The 23,358-nt window shown below is 43.3% G+C and overlaps 1 protein-coding gene across 4 annotated transcripts in view; it reads left to right on the top strand.

Moving 5' to 3' along the window:
• Positions 1–23,358, top strand: part of LOC146776191 (geranylgeranyl pyrophosphate synthase) — a 306,512-nt gene that overhangs the window by 67,194 nt on the left and 215,960 nt on the right. For 2 of the 4 annotated variants that reach the window (XM_085639870.1, XM_085639871.1), the window contains exon 2: positions 22,402–22,485. In XM_085639870.1, the coding sequence (XP_085495996.1) occupies positions 22,402–22,485 (84 nt within the window). Of the gene's footprint in view, positions 1–15,500; positions 15,654–16,953; positions 17,040–22,401; positions 22,486–23,358 lie in introns of those variants that run through there. The other 2 variants (XM_085639866.1, XM_085639867.1) reach the window with 2 other exon arrangements.

Genomic DNA, 23,358 nt, shown 5'->3' on the forward strand with positions numbered 1-23,358 from the left:
AGGTCCCTCTGGACCTAAGGGGACTTAATCCTCCAACCGGCAGTGTGCCAGGAAGCCTGTTGGCATAGTGGTGGAGATAGGGGGTGGGGCTACCGGTGACTTAACAGACTTTTTTTTTCTTTATTTGAGGAGGTGTGACCCCCTTCCCTCGGCTACTTTTTCGCTGGGGACCCCATCCCCCGGGGCCAGGCCTATTTCATTAAAGGTAGAGGGGCTGAGCTGCCCCCCTCCCAGGCCGACTATCTTTTTATAAATTAAACAAAAAAAGAATAAAAAAAATAAAAAGAATAAGGGGGGGCATGCGGCCCCCTTCCCGGGCCAATTTTGACCCCAGGTACCCCATCCCCAGGGGCCCGGCATCTGTTGTGGGTGCCCTGGTCCCACCCAGTGCACCCACTCTTCTATGATGGAGACCGTGCGGGAGCCTGTAGGCCCCCGCAGTCCCTGCTGGCTCACCACCTCCTACGGAAGCAGCATTGCTTTTACCCATAGGGAGCTGCTAACTTGCAGCTCCCTGTGTGTAAAAGCAATTGGGCTCCGCTTTGAGCAAGCAAGAGCAAAATGCTCTCACTTGCTCAAAGCGAAGCACAGTTTGCTAAGGCTTGGTGGGAGTGGTAAAGCTCCTGCCAAGCCATAGCAAACAGCTATGTCCCAGGGGTAGGCACCCCAGGACACAGGAGGAGTCGGCCATGGGGGGGAGCCGGTCCCCAGGGCCATGTATGGCTTGGGGGGGAGCGGCCACCCTCCATCCTTGATTAAGGGCCTACCCCAGGGAGGTGGCAGTTCCCGGGACCAGAGGGGTTCCATGAGGCCCCCCATATCAAAAATTAAAAGCCCCGGGGAGGTGGTGGTCCCCAGGGCAGGGAGTTCTGTGAGGGCCCACATATTTAATATTGTTGGCCCCAGGGAGGTGGTGGTCCCTGGGGCGCGGGGGTTTTATATTTTTAAAAACATGCCCCCAGAATTTGCCCCACCCGAAGGCTTCTTATAAAAGACGCGCAAGAGTCTCCGCGTCTTATTTTTAAAAGTTTGCCGCACATTTGTGTGTCCACCCACAAATTCACAGGAAAATAAAAAATAAAATACTTTTAACCCCCGGGAAGTCAGGGTATGCCACTTTTCTTTATTATTTACTTTTTTGTGGGACTCGGCTTCAAGCGGAGTTCAAAGATGGCTGGCAACACTTTCCGGTCGAAGTGATGGCAGCCAATCAAATTTCAGTAGGATCCACGAGTCCACTGCAAGGACTCGCGTCCCCAGATATCTATATTTTTTAAACTTAAATATCTCTGAAACTACTAAACGCATTTACACCAAATCGCGAAAATCACACTTTATGGACCACCATCTAGCTTTCTGCCAAATTTGGTGTAATTCCGTTCAGCGGTTCGGGCTGTAGTCGTATTCAAAAAAAGATTCTCGCCCCTGCGGATTACCCTGAAACTTTCACACAGCAGCTGAACCAACAAGCATAGGTCTCGCTTTAGGGACCTTATAAGTATTTAGTTATGCAGTACAATATCCTTAGTGCCACAACATCAACTGTTGCATGGCTAAACACTTATAAGGTCCCAAAGGCGAGACCTATTGGCTATGCCAATGCTTGTTTGAAATGCTGCTATCTTTACCCGCAACAAGGGGGTTTCACGGACCTTACTTGGCTTCCGATAATGAAATTGTGGCAGATAAAGAGCACTCGTATATAAAGACCCAAAGAGGACGATCATTCGATCTTCCAGTGCCTGATTTTTTCCGCCGTTAAGCATGTATTTAAACTAGCATTCGTATTTAATCGAACATTAACAGTAATATAGATCAATACTTAAACAAACAATAAATAGGAAAACGTGTGTACAAGTTTGCCTTGATCAGTCCCTACACAGCGAGGACAAAGCTCCAAAATGACGCTAACTGGCCACGCCCCTCCTGAAAGGTTGCTCATCATTCATGTACAGGAACAAAGGGAAAATCTTGCCTGAAAAACAGATGGCGGCAAGCTCGCGCTCTGAGGTGCAGAAGTAACATCACCTGCCGAGAATATAGCGAACGGAAGAGGGGCGGGAGCCGCAAAGGGCTGTTTGTTTTCTATCAAAATGGTGGCTGGGATGTATCTGGAGCATTATCTGGACAGCAAGAGGATGAAACAAATTATAAGGAGTACCGATTTCAATGAGGGGGAAGGGGGGTGAGGGGACAGTGACAAGAAAGGGTGCATGAGAGAGGCGGGATGGTGTAGATTGGAAGGGGAGGTGCCAATTGAGACAGAAGTGGGCAGGGGTAGTAAAATGCGAGCATTTGGTGATAAATATGGTGATGTGCGTGATGGAGCGGGTAGTGAAAACGAGTAATATGACAAGAGCGTATGTACAGTGAAGGGTGCTGTGCACTTTCCCTGTGTCATTAGAGCTTTATTCAAATCGTTCGCTTTAAAACTATTGTATTTCAATTCATTTAAAGCGAGTCAAGATTGCAACTCGTGCAATGCAGTAAACCAGTGAAAGCTTATGTGTCAAATACATGACTTGGCTCCAGTGGTATCGCTAGGCACAGAAGGAGGGTAGAGCAAGCGTCCACTATCAACGATGCTGTCAGAGTGACAGGTTCGAGTCCTTACTGAAAAGCCATCGAGCATATAACTATTTGGTGTGACTGTATTCTTCTTATCTGTACGATACAGAATGGTGGCTAAGTAGTGGAGGGTGAGCAGATTTCCAATACTAACAAGCATTGGCAGCACATAAAGTAATGAAGCAAGCAAGACGCGCAGCCGTGAGACGCGCTCTGTGGTGGGGGAGGGGGAGGAGCGTTAAAGCGCGCGCTTGGGTGAGCAAGAGAGAGGAAAGCCAGATGGCGCCTGATTGAGCGATGCGAAGAATGCGCGTTACTGTGCGCGTAACCGCACGCTCTAGGCCACACAAAAAGCTGTGGTCGGCTTTTTAAAGCCCACTCACTAAATGTCTCGCAAGAGCAGCGCATGCGCTGGCTTAGGCGAGACCTAAAAAGGGGACGGTTTTTGAAAATTTTGCGAAGATTCATCGAGTGGCACCAAAGTTATTGGTAATACAAAAAAATGCTTTTCCTATGGTAAAGACAGTTAACCCACTTCACTTCTGGTACCCTGTCCTCTGTTCCTTTCCAGATTTCCATTGTCATGTCAGGGACACCCCAGAAAGATTTTTGCCTCATTGACACTGTCCTACCAAGTATGACTTTTCTGGAATACTCTACGGAGCAGTTGGTTTCTTTTCACTATGATACTGGAAGGGAATGTTTGCAGTAAGATTTTCACATTTATCCATGGTTTACAACAATCATTGCTCATACCTCTTCCTATCCAAGATGGAAATTCATCCACCACCTCCAACACATTTTTTTGAGCATGGAATGTCCCAATTCTATATACCGTACTACTCCGTCCCCCAAATTGATCTTGGCAGCAACAGTATAAAAGGAAGTTTAAAGTCTAGCTATGTTGAATTGATGGGCGTGTATCTAAAGTAATAGATTTTAGACATGAACTTTGAAAAAATAACTGTGCCCCTACCATGAAAAAAATGCCACTGGTAAACCAGTCAGTTGTTATGTGTAACCTATATGTAGCCTATAGTCTTACAGGTGGAGCAGCATTATAGTCTTTCAAATCAAACACAAGAGGTTTTTGTACAGCACTCTTCCTGAACTTGCATATTTCAAGGGTTTCTCATATAGGACAAAAAAAATGAGTCTTTTTGAACTTACATTTTTGCCTGGGATTACACTATTTGGTCAAGAGCATAAGGCTTGGCATTTCAGTAGCGCTCCCACCTCCTCCTCTGATTTTGCAGCAATGTTTTCAAACCAACAGGCGACATAGATTCGTGCAGAGCACTAATCCATTGGAGAAAAAGAGGCACAGTGTGAAAGGGAGGATGGCATTGCGAGGGAATCAGGGAGGCAGGAGAAAGCTAGAGTAATAGAGAGAGAAGGCAAGAGAGAATAAAAATGAATGCACCAGGGAGACTGGAGAGACTGAATACATGAGAGAACGCGAGAACAAAAATATCCAGGGCTAATAATGGTACATTTACAAATGCAGAAACATCTGTAATGGGTTATTCAAGAAATTAGGTAATGAGTTGAGAAGGATGGAAACCTCACTCAAATATTAAACACAATCCTTATCAGGGTGAACCACAAAAGACACTAAGTAAACATGTGCTTAATTCTCTGGTAGTTTGGCACAAAAGCAGTCAGGCCTAACTTAGAGGAGATATATAAAGTATTTATGCAGCACTTAAACAGTAATAAAGTGAAAACGCAAAACAAAAAATCTAAAACCAATTCAGAAACATATAGAGAAAAAATGAATAAATAATATGACAAGAAAACAACAAGAATCCAATTAGCAGAACAGGAGATGTGAGCTCCTTAAAGATTTAGGTTAAAATAACACCAAAAAGCACAGAGCATCACTCATGGGTATCTGGTTGTGCTGGACCCAGGGAAAGTCACAAGTTCATGTTGATCACGGTGGAGTGCAGGACCGATACAACACCCTGGTTTGTCTTGCTGGGAGAGTTACATTCTCAAGTCTGCGTGGGAAGCTCCTGGTCGGATTGGCAGGGTCTGCAAGGAGGTTGGTGTCCATGCGAGGAGCAGGTCGGGAGTTGTGCATGGCCACTGTTGTATCGTGAAAAGCCAGTCGCCACTGAAACATCTTGCTAGCGGTCGACATGTGCTGTCACTGGCTGTGCAACATGAAGGTCCCGCCAGAACTTTTCTTTGGCAGTTGGTGCAGGTTGTCACTGGCACCTGAAATTCAGGTTCCACTGGAGGATCGGGTTGGCAGCTGTTTCTCAGCGTGAAGAGGCTGTTTTGCGCTTGCAAGGAGCCCAAAACATTGCCTTGAGTTCAGGTGTACATTCTGATGCCATCCAAGGGTCTAGGACCTATGAGGCACCTCTTGGGATTCAGGACTCACTGCTGCAGAGGCCAGAAGTAGGGCTTATTCAGGTCCTGTTCATGCTGGTCAGTTGCACAGTGACAAGGAGACCAATGGAAGCTTGTTGTGTCCATGTATCTCAAACAGGACGTCAGCCAACTGACCCTTGAAGTCACTTCTGGGAGCCTGGATTCAAGGTAAACAGGTCAAATCTTCCTTCTTCAGACAGCAGGGCAATCCTTCTTCTGAATCTTGCACAGTTCTAGGAGTGTTCTCAAAGTGTCACCTTTATCCTCGGTGCAAGGCATATGGGTGGGGGATACATATTTGTCTAACCTTACCCCTTTCCTGGGTTGGGCTCCAAATTGTCTAGGGAAACATAGGTCAGCTAGGCCTAGGGATGAGTAGCATTTGTTTGTTACATGGCAGGCTTTACCTTTAAAGAGGATTTTGAATGACAAATTATAATTTAAAATTCTTTTTTAACGGTAAAGCCGGATTTTCAGTGGAAACAGCATTTCTCTTTCTGGTCCCAAACTGAAGTTATCACTTATTAAGAGTAATAAGGTAACCCAGTGTTAGTCTATGGGAGAGATTGCTTTACAACAGTGACAAGCGACTTTGGGAGGTTTTCACTGCCAGGACATGAAAAACTTAAACACACATGTCCTACCTTTTAAATATCATGCACTGTGCCCTACGAGCCTTTAAAGACTAGCTTAGGGGTGACTTATAAGTATTAAAAAGGAATGTTTAGGCCTGGCAAAATGGTTATTGTGCCAGGTTGAATTAGCAGTTTAAATCTGCACTGCAGGTTGCAGTTGCAGGCCTGAGACATGTCTTAAAAGGATACTTTAGTGGGTGGCACTAGTGCTGCAGCCCACTGGTAGCAATTCATTTACAAGCCATAGCTACATGTGGTACTATATACTAGGGACTTACAGGTAAGTAAATTCAGTGTACCAATCAGGTGTGGGCCATTTTTACTGTAATTTCAAGGGAGAGCACAAGCACTTTACCACTGATTAGTAGAAGTAAAATGCCAAAGATAAAAAGGTTTAGCAAAGGAAGGTAAAAATCTGGGGTGACCATGCAGAGAGAGCCCGGTCCAACAGGTTACAATAATGGTTGACCAGTAGCTGACCTCAGTGACTTTAACTAAGCTCACTCAACTCACTGGAAACAGGAAGCAAAAGAGCAAAGGTGTGCTTGGCACACCCTAACTAACCTCTGACGCAAGCAAAAGGGACAATGAAAACATTCATACAGTGAGAGGAGATGAGCCTTACACACTGTGGCCACAATCCTGAGTGGCCACTCTAGGGTGAAATCAAGCCGCATTATTGGCTGTCATCCTGCCGTGTTCAAATTACAAACAAATTGTGTCCGTTAAAGAACTAATTATGGACAAGGGTGCGAAATTATGGGGCTTTAAGGTGATTCTCTCAGCACTACGGCAACTAAATAGTATGGAATATGCAGGCCATTGATTAGGGCCTGATTTAATGTAATATTCAGGGTTTTGCTCCTCCGAAAGGGGCAAATGAGTGGTATTGCTGTGTTATCCCCTATTCTGACCTATGGAAGTCTGAATAGAGAGATAGAACCACACCATGGAAAACCCACACTCTTTAGAATCTGTATCTCCCAAGGTGATTTTACCGCATCAATTACCACGTCCCTTGTAATGGTGGCCTCATTATAGAGGAAAATCCACCCACTAAATGTCATCCTTCAGGCTACCACCATGATTATGGACATTCACTGATCAATTTCCTTCCAGATTTAGAACTTGCCACAGAAATCTGGGCCACAGCCTTTGCAACAAGGTTTTTACCTCGTTGTGCATTTACCACACATTTTTTAGCATGCATATTTTTACAGAGTGCATGCCCTTACAACACATGCCTTTCCCACTCATTTAAGGTAAGTTGCAGGGTGTAGGGGGTCTCCTCCCAAAAATACATTGTGTTTATATATAAAAACAATGTGTGGTAATGGCATGCGTTGTAAAAGCATAGGTGTGGTAAAAACATGCGTGGTTAAAAATGGGTGGTAAAGGCATGCGATGTATTTACCTGCGTTGTACAATCGTACAACCCAGAAATCCCCATTATTACTCAGAGCTCAGTCAAATCTGGAATCATGCAATAATACCAAGGGAACCTTTACTCCCAGGAAAGTAAGGATATGCTCCCATCATGTGAATGGACGTTTGTATAGACTTGTAAGGTTAAACAGTTTTTTTTAAAACAAAAAATACTCTTCTGAAGAGCTGCTGTAAATGCTTGACTGTAAAGACTGCAAACTGCATCTATTAAAAATCTTTTTTTTTTTAAACAATTGCATAAACTGAACAGTTCCAGTATCCTTCTATTACCCTCCCTCTTCATGCCTCAGTCACAAGGGTTATGTTGCATGAATGCTGACAAGCAGTCATTTCCAAGGTTCCGTGCTAAGCGCAGTCCACTTAATACATTTGCAAACGAATTTCCTCCTATAGTTAAGGTGGATTCTCTGATGGCAGGCTCATTCTTTCATTGTGTTGGCATATCAGAGGAAGCAGTACCCTTGGAAGCAGTGGATAAGAAGGTCGAGGCAGCAGTATAAAGGTCTTATGCAGCATTCAATTTCATGATCAGATCCAGCTATAAAGACTTGTGATGTTCTTACCCGCTCTGGCATGTTGGAGAGTTTCTTTACTTCGGTTCTTGAGGGTTCTCGTCTGCCCGAGGTAAAGATGGCCCCTTCTGGTAGCCATGGTGCTGCTGACAATGAAATAGCGAAAGCAGATCGTGCCCTCCAAAAAGAGTCCCAAGAGGAAAAAACCCCATAGGGAAAACCTCTGGTGGAAGTGGGAACTCCAGGAATTAGGAGGAAGGAAAGAAACCTCCAGAAGGAAAAAGGGAAGACCAGGAATCTGAACCGGAATGGAAGGCCAAATCAGGAACAAGGTAGGCCACAGGAATCAGAGATACACCATGCAGGAGCAGAGGATACCAACGGGAGTGAGAACACACCAGCAGGAACGAAGAGTGTTGCAACGCAAGGAAATGAAGGATCCAGCCCTTTAAATACCCATGAACAGGAAGTGACCAAACAAGAACAGGAAGCAACCAAACAGGAACAGGAAGTGACCAAACAGGAAGTAAGTGACCACCATATTGGATAAGGAAAAGGATAGTGAACGGAATAGGAAGGTTGCCATCTTGAATTGGTCTAGCAGATACTTCCCAAGGCTTTCTGGGAAGAAGACTAAGGAATCATCGGAAGGCAATATGGCCCCAAGAAGACATGAAGAAAGAAATATATATCCAGTGAAAGGAAGGTAAGCATATTGTGCCCCAACATGTGAAAATAAGAAGCTGCAGCTCCAAAACCGGAGCTGCGGCATTCCTGTCATGCAAATTGTTAGATAACGGGCCTCAACATAGGTATGCGGCGTGACCGACACAAAAAGAGATCAGGCACCGCAGGACGCACCCGCGAGGCCAAAACAGCAAAAGCAGGCTGCCGTGCGCTGCATCGCGGCCCGTGAGGAAGAAGCGGGCAGCAACGCAGGCCAAATCATAGTCCGCGGTGCAACAGTAGGGCCACCTCCTGAAGCCCCGGGTTTGTTAGGAAAAAGCCCAAAAAAAAGTCAGACAAGTACAGGGGCGTGGACTGAGTCAGCATCCTCCCAGGAGCTTCCACTGGGGGGATAGCCTTTCCAATGGATGAGGAATTGCAGGCAGTTTCTAAAAAAAACGGGAGTCACAGATCTCCTGCACCTCGTATTCTGGAACATTGTCGACCAATACAGGAGGTGGGCAAAACAAAATCCTTGAATACGGATCTGAAACATAGGGTTTCAGCTGTGAAGTATGAAAAACAGGGTGTATCTTCCATGCACGTGGTAGCTGTAGGCGGAAAGACAAAGGGTTTACCACTTGAGTGATCTTGAATGGTCCCAAAAAGCGTGGTTTCAATTTGCTATGTGACAAGTCGTGAGGCAAAAACCTTGAGAAAAGCCAAACCTTACTATCTACCTGGTATGGTGGAGACTGACGTCGATGGAGGTCAGCAGTGTATTACATCTTCTTTTTGGCTGCCTGAAGATTAACATGTACCTTTTTTCTGATCTCTCGGATGTGTCGTATAAAAGAGGATGCTGCAGGACTTGAAGTGGCATCAGGTAAAACAGATGGAAAGGTTCTAGGATGGTAACCATACAAGCAGAAAAATGGGGTGGTCTTGGAGGCACTATGGACTGTGTTGTTATGGGAATACTCTGCTAATGGTAGATATGAGGACCAATCACTTTGGGTAGAGTTACAAAAACAATGGAGGTATTGCTCTAGCCCTTGATTAATGCGTTCAGTTTGACCGTTAGTCTGGGGACGAAACCCTGAGGATAAGGCTACTTCAATATGAAGGGTCTTGCAAAAGTTTTTCCAGAACCGAGATATATACTGAGGGTCTCGTCGGATATAATGCTCCATGGAAGACCATGAAGGCGGTAAATCTCTTGTATGAAGATCTTTCCAAGTTCTGTGGCAGTAGGTAATTTCCTTATAGCAGTGAAATGTGCCATCTTGGAAAAGGAGTCTATTGTCACCATAATCACTTGGTTACCTGCAGAAGGAGGTAGAGAGGATATGAAATCAGTGGATATGGTATGCCATGGAGCTGGTGGAACAGGTAAGGGCTGAAGTAACACCACAGGTTTAGTGTGAAGTGTCTTGGCCTGGGCACAGACAGGACAGGATGATACACAGGTTTAAGTATCTTTTCTTGCCGACGGCCACCAGAAAGAAGGCAGCAATAAGTCAACAGTGTTTGTAACACCACGATGACCAGCAACATGAGAATCATGACATAACTGCAGGGCTTCTAGTTGTACCTTTTGTGTTGTGAGGAATAATGCCCTTTCATGGTAGTGGTATTGACCATGTTGCGTGATCTGACCATTTAACTTCTGCCATTCTTCTTTGTTTAGGGAGGTATACCCTAATTGGACACTGTCTAGGAATGATTGAACTGTGCCAGTGATCCATTGTGGCTCAATTATGTTTTGTTGTGGTAGTGTTGGGCTTTCCGGATAAAGAGGGACAAGGCGCCTGCCAGACTGTTCTGAGACCCGCGTATATAAGTAATGGTAAAATCGTATTGGCTAAAAAAATAAGCCCACCGAGCCTGGCGGCTATTTTGACACTGGAGGCTGTGAAGTCATTGTAGATTCCTGTGATCGGTTCTGATTTCAAATGGTTCCTTGGTACCCATTAAGAATTGTCTCCATTCATGACAGGCTAACTTCATGGCCAATGGCTCCCGCTCGAGAACAGAGTAGTTCTTCTTAGAGTCTGACAGGACATGAGACAAGTAGAAGACTGGATGTTCCAGTCCGTCATCTGCGTCTGCTTCTACAACAAACTTTCTTGTTGTATCTGGATGACGTAAAACAGGAGCTTGAGTAAATGTCTGTTTCAGTGACTGAAAGGCTCTCTCAGCAGCTTCAGTCCATTTGTTTCCTTGCAAGAGATTGTCTTTCTTTAAGGTTTGAGAGATCTAACTTGTACAGTGGGCAAAATTATCGATAAATTGGCGATAAAGGTTTGTCAAGCCTAAGAAGCATTGAGTTTCTTTGATTGTTGAAGGCGAAGGCTAATCTAGAATAGCTTTTACCTTTTGTGGATCCATGGCAATACCTGTTTTGTCGATTCGGTAACCTAAATTTTCCACTTCAAGACTTATAGAACTCACACTTTTTGGGCTTACAGAAGAAGTTGTTCTGACATAGTCTTCCTAGGACTTGAGCAACATGTGAAACATGTAACTCAGGAGCAAATGAATAGACCAAAATGTCATCTAGATATATTACAACGATTTGATTTAGGAGGTCGTAGCACACATTATCCATGAATCGTTGAAAAATAGATGGAGCATTGGTTAGTCCAAAGGGCAAAATGACCCAAGGGTGTTCTGAAAGCGGTTTTCCACTCATCTCCTTCTTTGACTCGAGGGAGATGGTAGGCACCCCTTAGGCCTAGCTTTGTAAAGACTTGTGCTCCTCTAACAGCCTCCAAGATATCTTTAATCAAGGGTAAAGGATAACAATCCTTGATTGTGATCTTGTTCAGATCTCTGAAGTCTATGCATGGCCGAAGGTCCTTTGTCCTCTTTGGTACGAAGAAGAGAGGTACCCCAGCAGGTGATGAGGACCAAGTGATTAAACCACTTTGAAGGTTTTCTTCAAGATATTACCTAAGGGTTTCCTTCTTGGGCTCAGTAAGAGAGTACACCCTTTCAAAAGGTACTATCGCTCCAGGCTCTAAAAGAATAGCACAATCAAACTCACTATGAGGGGGCAGTTTCAAGTACTTTGGTTTCTGAAACACATCCGCATAGCTTTGGTACTGACTAGGAACACCTTGGACTGTGTTAACAGAGATACATGCTTCTTGTTTTGCTATAGGCATCTCCTGTGGGGACCAGTATTCCTCAGTGAGATAACAGAATTATTAGAAAAAATGTGATGATAAGGAAATAGTCCTAGTCTCCCAGTTGATGTGAGGATTGTGTCTGATCAGCCAGGGTATTCCTAATATCATGATATGATTAGGTGAGGCTATCAGGTCAAAGGATAAATACTCTTGGTGTCTTCCAAAAGTCAATTGTAGTGACGGTGTCATTTCTTTGACCGGTCTGGAAGCAAGAGGAGTACCGTCTACTTATGTACTTGTTCTAGAGTCTCCTTCAGAATATGGCATATTTGTCTCTCTGCAGTCCATATTTCATCCAAATAAATACAGCTGGCTCCACAACCTAACAGTGCCAATATGCTTTCTTTAGTGCCATCAGATAACCGTAGGAACATTGATAGAAGAAAAAGATAATTTGAGGTCTCTTTTGATGTGCAGATTGAAGATATTGCAGATCATCCCATCCTCTCCCTTCGTACAGAGGACAGTATCTGGCGTTTTCCGACTGCCTCGGTGGACGGGTTGGACAATTGCGGATCATATGACCAGAAGCACCACAATATAGACACAGTCCTTGTCTTCTCATAGACCTCTGCGAAAAAGTGTGACTTCTTCTGCTGAGGTTTACAAGCCAGGTCTTTGAAACATTTGTTTGAAGGCAGCAAGAAAGGACATGTATTTTGATAACCGAGGATTGCCCAAGGCTACCAAAGGAGTCGCCCATGCCAACGCAGGACAAGACAAGGCACTGATCAGATACCCAACCGTAGTTCTATCTGATGAAAACTGGGCTGGGCAAAAGACAAAAAATGCTGTTAAGGAATCCAGAAATTCTTTCAACTTATTGGAATCTCCAGAATAACGAGGAGTGGTATTAGAGACTGTGGGTACATCAAACGTCTTAGCAGCCAACACTTGACTTAAGGCTGTATTTTGTTCAGGTAACTGTTGTAATTCTTGGGCTTGTTGTTGTACAATCTGTAATAATGCCTGTGTCGCTTCTACTGACTCTTACGGAGGTGACGTTTGAGGAAGATCCAGAACATCAGGATCAAAACAGGTTTTTGGGCGTTGCAATCTGTCAAGACTTGCGATGTTCTTACCGGCTCTGGCGTGTTCGAGAGTTTCTCGACTTCGGTTTTTGAGGGTACTGGTCTGCCCGAGGTAAGGACAGCCCCTTCTGGAAGCCACGGTGCCACTGACAATGAAATTGCCAAAGCAGACCGTGCCCTCCAAAAGGAGTCCCAAGAGGGTAAAACCCTGTAGGGAAAACCTCTGGTGGAAGTGGGAACTCCAGGAATTAAGAGGAAGGAAAGAAAACTCCAGAAGGAAAAAAGGAAGACAAGGAATCTGAACCGGAATAGAAGACCAAATCAGGAACAAGGTAGGCCACAGGAATCACAGATACACCATGCAGGAGCACAGGATACCAACAGGAGCGAGGATACACCAGCAGGTGTGAAGAGTGTTGCAAAGCAAGGAAATGAAGGATCCAGCCCTTTAAATACCAATGATCAGGAAGTGACCAAACAGGAACAGGAAGTGACCAAACAGGAATTAAGTGACCACCATCTTGGATAAGGAAAAGGATAGTGAACGGAATAGGAAGGTCGCCATCTTGAATTGGTAGAGCAGATACTTCCCGAGGCATTCTGGGAAGAAAACTATGGAATCATGGGAAGGCAAGATGACCCCAAGAAGACATGAAGAAAGAAATATATATCCAGTGAAAGGAAAGTGAGAATATAGTGCCTCAACATGTGAAAATAAGAAGCCGCAGCTCCAAAACAGGAGCTGCGGCATTCCTCTCATGCATATTATTAGATAACAGGCCGCCGCGTAGGTAGGCGGCGTACCCGACACAAAAAGAGAGCAGGCGCCGTGGGACGCACCGGCGATGCCTCAACAGCAACAGCGGGGCCGCCGTGCAGCACCTCAACGCACCCGAAGAAAAGAGGCCCATGGTGCAACACCAGCATATATTCCATTTCTGCCATACAATCTCTGCTGAAAGACTTCCAGACCCCAGCTGATCAGATTCATCAAGAGGAAGTCTTTGCTGATACACTGACAAAAATAGAGAAGCAGGTGAGATTCTTGGCAGATGCATCCGTTGATTCACTGGGTGCAATAGCATCAGCTTAATGGGGAGCCAACGCTGAAGAGAGGCATCTTTGGATGCGCTTTTGGAAAACGGACGCAGGACAAAAGAGCATATTCATTTATCTTCACTATGCTGGTAAAAAGCTGTTTGGGTAACAGCTAGAGGAACAGGTCAAGACGTTTGTTGAAGACTGAAAACTCCTAACCTCCATGACGCTGATAACTAATGAGAGAGGTTTCAGTTTCAGGATAACTTTGGACCAGTCTCTACCTGCAAATCCAACATCCAGACAGCCCTTTTGAGGCAGGGTTCGTGGCCATGGGAATCTTGTGGAGAAAAGTCTTGATTCCAGCCTGCCTATACGGTTAACCCGCAACCACCTGTCTCAGTCCAAACCCAGAGGTATGGGCAGTAGATGATTTCTCAGTTCTTTGGATGCGGGTACAACTGTGCGCCTGTCCACTGATTTAACTAATTTCAAGGGTGCTTCAGATGGTTCTAGCAGATTATGCGAAGGTTCTCTTTGTTGCCCCTAGTTGAGCCATGCGGAACTGGATTCCGCTCCTCCTTCAATTATCAACAGCGCCTCATTGGACGATTCCCTTGGAGTCTCCGCCTCTTTCGATTGAACATCTGGACAGGTAAGCGTTCATAGGTTTGTAGCCTGAAAGGCTAAGCCTTCAAGCCATAGGTAGCTCATAGGAAATATCTAGGTTGATTCAACAATCCAGACAAGCGGCCACTTTATGCAAGACAATGGAAAAAAAAATTATTTTGTGCTCCCAGATCTTTAGACCCTTCAGCATCCAATCTGGTAAACCTTCTAGATTTTCTGAGAGATGACTTTCTGTTGGGGCTGATGGTTTCTATACTGCTCAGTCAGTGAACAGCAATTAGGAAAATGGATTCCAACATTTAGAATCAATGGTCTCTAGGCTTTTACGAAGTGTTATTCTTAAAAGATTGGTTGTTCAGTCACCAGTACCTTACTGCGATCAATCTTTCATCCTTAGAGTTCTGCAGGCCTCTCCCTTTGAACCAGTTGATTTAAAATTTCTTTCATTTAAGGTACTTTCTTTGTGACATTCTGTTCTTAGAGAAGAATTGGGGAGCTAGGGATCCTATTGTGTTCTGACCATTTCCACCATTTTCCTCCAGACAAGGCCATCCTTAGTCCAGACCGATCTTTTATTCCCAAGGGTCCAAATTATTTCCACATTTTGCAGGACTTGATGTTTCACATTTTGCTTCCATCACCTTCCGCTTCAGAGGAGGAGAGGCTTCATACTTTGTATACTTGCAGAGCCTTATTTATACATGAGTCAAGAACTAAACCATTTAGGAACATCATTTTGTGGCATCTACTCAGGTTTAGGCTTAAAGGGGTGGTGAGATGCACACCAAATCTTCCATCTTGTCCATTGGACACGATGGAAGATTTGGTGTGCATCTCACCACCCCTTTAAGCTTATTGCATGGAACTTTCGTCTCATTTTGGAGAGGTTGCACCCATGGTGTAAAGCAATGAGGAATATGATGTTGAGAGGACAATTCAAAGGAAGAAATAAAAAAATTAAAAAAGCATACACTATTGATGACGATCGATACAGGAGCTGGGTTCCCAGCCATGACGATTTATGTGGATTTGTGTAGTTTATAAGCAGCTGGAAGAATTGTGAACACCACGAAAATTACTAAAAAGATTAAATGTTGTTATGAAGCATGAGGCCTGTTTTTAAATGTTGCAAAAGGGCGTAATTGATCTTTATCATGAGTAATATTAGTTTGGATTAACATTGAGAATAGTTAAATTGGGGTTTATGGAAAATATAGGGTTATGAGGGAAGAGGTATTTTGCATTATGGGAAGTGGTGTTTTGGTGGGGAATACGATGTGGGAAGGAGGAAGGAGGAAGAACATGCAATAGCCAAAAGTCCGTCATTGATTTTTGTTTAGAATCTTGCTACGGGGACTGTCAGTTACTCACCTGGAGGTAGTGGAGGAAGGCGGGAAAATATATAACAGGGAGTTTTGCCGAGTCAGTCAGTTTGTTTCTAAACGAGAGATGCGCGCTTCGGCACGCTGGGTAACATGAGGACTGTGCGACAGAAACCGTCATGTAGTTTTTAAAGGAGAGATAAATTCCGTAAAGAAACCAGATGTCATGGTAAGAGCAATCACGCTTTGTGAATAGCCTCATTTTTTTATTTACCAGTGAAAATAATTATTCGTCGTAGTGGTGGGATTGACCAGGGGTAGACTAGTTCTATTCTATGGTTGTAAATAGTAGGAGTGTTGTAGTAGGGACGGGTAAAACTTTATCAGCTTTCCTATGTAAAAATATTGAGAGTTTCAGTTATATTAAACAGCAGCATTTTTACTCACTGTTTACGTTTAATACCAGTCTTGTGTAAAACATATGAATTTGTTTTTTTAATTTAAGTGCAGCTTAATTTCATATGAAGAGATGAAGATAGATTAAATACATGTATTTATCTTTGTAGATGCCCCTGACGAAGGGAATACTTTCCCGAAATGCATTGGGTCTTTTTAAATAAATCATGACATGTGGAAACCCATTTGTGCTCCTGAACTTCTGTGAATAGTGATGAAAAACAGCAGATATCAATAAAATAAATTGAAAGATCGGTCAAAAGAAGAAGAATAAAATAAGAAAAACATAAGAAAAGCGTGGTTAAAAAGTGAAGATTATATAAATGGATTTAATTTATTGGATTCATAGTCTCTGTGGCTGTGCTACTTGGTGGAACCAGAATTGGTCCCCTACCCCCCCCCCCCCCCCCCCCCCACACCCCGTGGTTTATCTACTCAGCCACCATTAGTAGATAGATGAAACAAACTAATATTTTGGCTTATGACAAGGAAAATGTGCTGCTGCCAGGTGCTGTATAGGGTATGTCGACCAGAGGTATAGTGGTCTCCAGGGTGATGTAAAATGATTTATACATATGAGACAGCTGTATGGCATGATCTTGGGCCTCTCCGCACACCTTTATGGCTCATTATCACCTCCAGGTTGGTGGGGTGCTTCTGAACATTTTTGGGAAATGGTGCTGGATGCAGGTTTGCATAGATCTCAAGTTAGTATAGGAAATTAAAGTTTTACTTTGGCATTACCTTCATGGATGATGATATTTTCTGGTTGTTTAGTACTGCTTTAGTATGCTCTCACCAGTATGGACTGGGATGAGGAAGGCAAACAAAAAGGTAATGCCCCAGCTACATACTAGTAGCCTTCAATACTCTGAGTTCAAGTCTTCCTCTCCAAAGTCCTAAGTTGTCCTGCCTGCCCTCCCAGGATTTTTAAGGCAAACTGAAAAGATGTAAGTTATTATTTTGGCTTCTTAATTTTACAAAATGTTTTGTATGACTACATCCTCTTTCTAATAAGCAACAGGAATTTCACCACACTAGTAGTTTATTTTTTAATTTATTTATTTTCATAGCAAAACCATTTCTGTGCCAGAGGTGCTGTCCATCCAGTAAGACCCGTGACAAGGAAGATCTGAACTTGGAATAATAAAGGTTACTGGTAAGAAACTGGGGCAACACTCCAACTGGTGAAAGTATGTGTTTTTAGGGAAAGCCTTTGGTAGTAATTAAGTTTACTTTGTGTTTATTGACCCCAGCTGCCCTAAAAAAAAATCTCCTAACACAGCGGCATCTTGGGCAATAAGGATATAGAAGCTGGTGGTAGGGCCACTCTGCTGAACAAACTGCAATAGAAGTGTGAAGTGGTAACCTTAAACAAAAAAGAAGTTTGAAGATGGTTTGCATTGTTAGTGGTGAATTAAAAAGGCATGCACAGCAAAATATTGCTTAGTAGATACTTTTGACAAGCGACCCGTATTTTCATTTCATCTTTAAAAAAGTCTAGGGGCCTCATTACAGTGTGACTCAGAAGCTTTTCGAGTCGCATCGTAGGTTTCACTTCTGACAGCCGCATTACAACGCAGGCGGTCGAAAATGTAACCGGCTGGATTCCGATGGGCTCAAGGAGTTGGCTAGTTGGAGGCCCCACCATAATCCCGAAAGAAGGCGTGTCTGCCGTTAGGATTACGATGTCGGTTTCTGACAGGCTTTCCATGTCGGGCGTTATGACATGGAAAGCCTGTCGGAAAGCGACTTTGGGGGACCCCTAGCAGGGCCCCCTTCTCCCTGCAGCCTCTGGTTGGGGGCCGAGGGGGCACCTAAAATGCCCCCTGTTAATCCCTGCACCGTGTCGCAGGCATCATGAGGTGCCTGCAACACTGTGCAGGGATTAACAAAAACTCCCATTTCTCGATGGGAGCTTGTGCTACGGCCGGTTTACGGCCGCAGCACAAGCTCCAATAGAGAAATTGGAGTATGCGACTGCACCATGTGCAGTCGCATTGTAATAGCGGTGTCGGGAGACCGCAACGGTTATGTCCACCCAACATCGTAACTAGGCCCTAGGGGTCTGCCGTCCTTACTTTGTGAACCAAAAAACACACAAATTCAACACCCTGAAAGAAAAATAAAACAAATAAGCACATTAAGGGTGATAAGTGAAGAGCGTATTGTTTTCCTGGCAGGCTAACGCATCCAAACAGCATGCACCTTCTAAACAAAGAATCCATGAGCCAGCAATTAAGATGTCATAGTGTTAGTAAATATAAATGTATGTATGTATATATATATATATATATGTATTTGTACAGCATGAATGTTGCTCTAGAACAATGGATCACTGTACAGAATGCATGGCCCCAGAGAAGATGATCATTTACCACGATGTCATACCATGGGTTAGTCTGTGCAATGCATGCCTTTACAATGCATATACCATTATCACAAATGTATTTACCATGCATGTCTTTACCAAGCATTTTGGGTTTGATGATTACCCCACATGCCTTTACCACACATTTTTTATGTAAGTAATTAGGCAAGGAAATTGGTAAGTATATGGTGGAGGGATTTGGGAAGTATTAATATGTTGATAGATATGATAATGTATAAAATATTCTTAAAATAATATTCTTACAGTAAAACCAACCTTTAGGGACAGGATGAAAGGGGCATAAATGTACCTGGTGGATGAGTGTATTATTGCTCTGGTATTTTTTTAATACTAAAGTATTAATTTTTAGGCATTAAATTATTTATAATGATAAAATAAATGTTTAGCTTTAATTATTGTTTTAACTAGTGTAACTGTCACCTTTAGGGACGGGGTGCAAGGAGTAAAGGGGTCATTGGCGGTGATGTGTATTAATATTCATGTATTAATTTGTACACTTCAGTATGAATTAATAGGCATTACAATTAAATTATATTTAATATTCTTAATAATCTTGTAAAAACATTTGACCTATTATTACACTCACCTTTAGGGACGGGATGCAAAGGATATAGGGGTAATGGGAGGGGAAGGGTAATATTTCCCAGGTATTAATTTTAACCCTTGGGTATTAATTGATAGGCATTTAAAAACATGTATGTTACCATTAAGCTTAAATCATTTGTAAAACTATTGCAACACTAACCTTTAAGTACGGGATGCAAGGATTTTAGGGGTAATGGGTGGGTAAGTGTAATAATACTATTAGACCTGGCACCATTGGCGTGGGTCACCCTTCCATTTTTGTCTGTGCCTCAATATATTTTTGTGCTGGTGTTAGCTGCTCAGGGCCCTGTGACACTGCCATCCAGTGCCACAGGGCAAGTGCTCCCTATGGGAAAATGTATTATGTGAATTGACTTCCATGTTTGGCTTATTTGGTTTACTATCAGTCCCTAGTAGAGTGCACCAGGGGTGCCAAGGGCTTGTATATCCAAATGCTGCTAGTGGGCTTGCAGCACTGGTTGTGCCACCCACAGAAGCAGCCTGGTAAAATGTGTCTAAGGTCTGCCATTGCAGAACCTGCATGCAGTCTGGTACTGTCATGCTGACTGGGCAAGTGTCCCCACTTGCCAGTCCCTAAACCTTCCCTTACCTTCATGTTAGTCACCCCTAAGGTAGGCCCTAGGGCAGGGTGCATTGTAAGGATAAGCTAGGACATGCCCTGAGGTGTGTGGCATGTCCTAATAGTGAATTACAGCCATTTTCGTTTTTCACTATTGTAAGGCTACCTGCTCTCCATAGGCCAGAATGGGCTGCTAGATTATAACACTCTATAATCCTAGCAGGCTCAGGAAGCATGGTAGAAATTCATGTTTAGTATGCCTGAACTCAGACTAATAAAATACATCTTTTAGCAAAGGTTATTTTAATATCCTGGGTTTGCAAATGCTACTTTTAGAAAGTTAGCCTTTGCGTGCCTAACCATTTCAGTCCGCCTCTGGAGGGGAGGGCTATCTTCTTTGTGTGTAGCTTGAGTGACAGGGCTGGGAAGTTCCAGGAGACAGGCTGGGGCTGCCAGGTGGTGAATAGAGAGATTACACCAGGATGGGTGGGAGGAGTGCACCTTGACTCTGAATAGGGCAGTGCTCTGCCACCACAATGCTGGCTCCACCCCCGGGGAGCGTCTGATGTCTCTGCCTAGCCTGCTGAAAGAAGAAGCCAGAGTCCCAACAACAAAGTGCTCCTCACTGAAAAGAACGGGACTGGGATTATGCAAAGGCCTCCCTGGCCTGTAAAGACAAAAGAAACTTGGTATAAATGTAGGAGCCCTGCTCCTAAGAAATCAGATCCTGATTGAACCACGAAGAAACTCTGCCTGACTAGAAGGACCTGGAAGAAGCTGAAGGAGGAGTAACTTTCCCTAACCTGGGGATTGGCCTGCAGTGGGTTCTTTGCTGAGAAAGGAGAGGAAAAGACTGAAAGAGACTTTGTACTTTGTCTCAACAATCTCCAAGGGCTTGGAAGAAGAGCTTGCCCCCTGAACTGAGTCCCAGGACCATTGGACTCATCTGCCTTCCAAAACTGAGTTGCCTGGACAATTCTTGCTTGTTTCCCGCTGGATTTGGCCCCAGTACGACTCGTACTCCATCCGCCGCGAAGCCGTGTCTTTGCCGCCAGGCACCGTGTGTCTACACTGATCCAAAAGCGTTAGTACGCACCGTATCCCTCCCGGCCGCATCGCACCTAACCTTCCCCGCCGATTCGAGTCGTACAGCCCTGGCTGCCGAACCCTGTACGCCGGACCCAAGCTTCATTGTCCCGCAGGTACGGTCCGTACGCTGCTAACGTACTGCACCGTGCCGTACTCAGAGCCGAGAAGCCGCATCACGCTGATCCTCCCCGTACGCTGTACAGCGCCGAGAAGTGTCACCGCCTATCCGCACCGAAGGTACGGCTCGAACGCCGAACGCCACGGACTCTGCAAGCTGATCCGGGCCATCCGCACGTATCCCTGAAGGTCCCGTACCAATGCCGCGACCCGACCAGCATCCGAATACGCTGCCGAACTACGACCCAGACCCATCAACTTGTCCCGCACTGTCCGTCGCGGACCCCACAAAACCAAGGTACTTTGTTCTGTTCGCACCGCAGCGTGCACGTCACGGACCCCGGAGTCCGCAACGATTGTTTGACTCGTACTTTCCTTGTTTTTAATGCCTACGAGTCGCACATCCAGGTACGAACCGTACAGAGCCTGAAAAGAAGCAGAATTGACTAAAATAAGCCTATTTTTGTATTTTATGCCTTTTTACAAGAACATTGAACTTTAAACTAATACTGTGGTCATTTTATTCGTTATTCTGGTCTTGTGCTAAGCCTTATATAAAGAACTATTTTTGATACAACCTTGACTGGTGTCCATTTGTGGTGTCATTGTATTACTGTATGCGTTCACAAATGCTTAACCTATGACGCCCTGAGAATAGTCTTGACAGCTTGCGCCACACTACCTAAAGGGTGAGCAGGGGTTATTTGAAAGGGTGATCCCTTTACTCTGACTTAGAAGTAAGAGTCCCTGCTTGTCACAAGTGCATACCTGTGCCAACCAGAGATTCCCAATTCTAACAAATACCAAGGTATTAATTTGAAAACATGAGTATTAATTATTAGCTATTAAAAACATATATATTATTTACATTTAATATTACTATTAAAATTATATACATTTTTAAACTACTGTAACACTAAACTTTAGGGACGCAATACAAGGAGTATAGAGGTAATGGGTAGGGAAGTGTATTAATGCCCAGGTACTGATTGTAATGCTTGAGTATTCATTATTATGCATTAAAACCTATTTAAATTTAATATTACCATTAAACTTAAACATTTCTTTTTGACTACTGCAACACTTACCTTTAGGGATGGGATGCCAGGGATATAGGGGTGATATATGGGAAAGTGTATCAATACCCAGGTATTAATTTTAATGCTCTGGTATTAGTTAATAGGTAATATATATTTACATTTCCTATTACCATTAACGTAAACATGTTTTAACTAGTGTAACTCTCACCTTTAGGGATGGGAAGCAAGAGATATAGGGGTAATGGTTGGGGAAGTTAATTTTAATACCAGGGTATTCATTATTACAGTCTAATTAGTATTTGTTTTAAAGAAAAATTATTAAAGAGATATAGGGGCAATGGTTGGGGAAGTTAGTTTGAATACCTAGGTATTAATTATTACAGACTATTTTTTTTTTTTTAAAGAAATATTTTTACAATTATATTGAGATTATTTTGTATGACACATTTTATTTTTAAAACACATTTTTTAATTTATAACAATAACTACGGTGATACAAACTTTGGTTTAGAGTAAGCCGTAGGAGACTAATAAACAAAATGTTTTTCAATTTAAAGATCTATCACAAATAGTTAAAAATTTGCGAAATATTTTTAAAAATAGAAATAAATATGAAACATTTCTTAAAAATAAAACAAGATTTTTTTTTAAATAAAAACCCATGCTTTTGCATTGGTTTCAATTAAGAAAATTTTCCTTTTTTCCCTTGTACTGTTAGGCCTTCGTACATGGATGTGCATCTGTTTTTACAGATGGTGTAGCGGCGTGGTCAAGATCGGAAGCAAGTAAGAGCAGCGGTCAGGTAAGAATAATTTCACTTATAATTTTAGGTATGTAGGTGGCTAGGTCTAATGTAAGGTTATAGGGGGGAGGTAGTTAGATTGCAACTAGTAAGAAAAGAAAGTCTGTCTTGCTTTTACCACAATTTCCTTCACATACAGGTTGTGTTAGCATGCCGACGGAAGCATGGTTGTGTTTTTTCTAAGGCATTGTTAAAAGATTGAGCAAGGAAAAGTATATCTCTTTTTAAACCTATTTTGAAGAAAAGTAAAATTTTGACAGATTTTTTTGCTTTGCGTTTTTATTCATATTTCAAAGCTTTTTTAAAAACGTTTTCAAGAAACAAGTAATACATAAAATAATACAAAAAGGAAAAGTCATATAGCAGTCCACAGGGTAAGAGTGGCATGTCAGACTTACTCAACTTAAAAATAATAGGCAGAGGTGTAGCTAAGTAAGGTAAGAGGAGATGGGGAGAACGAGAAAAGAGAGCCAGTATATTGTTTTAGGTATGAACTATGCGCAACTGTCAAGGTTACAGGTTGTGGGGCATTATGTGGTTTGAGGGTGTGGTCCCAGTGCAAAGATTTAGGCTAAGTATGAGTAGTCCGATTGTTCGTTAATTGTGTAGGGTTGTAGATTATGAGAGCGAAAGGGAGAGCCACCGCTGAGTCTTGTGCTAATATATCGATGGGGGTGAGCGATTGAGCACTCTGTATGAGGTAGAGGATTCTATGTGAGGATATTTAAGGTGGTTTATTTATGAAAAAGTAATTGTCCAACTTGTACCAGATAACCTTAGAAGGAGACCTCCATGGTGAGTGTTGGAGAGAGATATTGTCAGCGCCCCTAATGTGAGTAATCCAGTTAATCCAGCAATTAAACGAGGCCTTGT

This window comes from Triturus cristatus, chromosome 12, assembly GCF_964204655.1.
Source record: "Triturus cristatus chromosome 12, aTriCri1.1, whole genome shotgun sequence".
Classification (NCBI taxonomy): domain Eukaryota; kingdom Metazoa; phylum Chordata; class Amphibia; order Caudata; family Salamandridae; genus Triturus; species Triturus cristatus.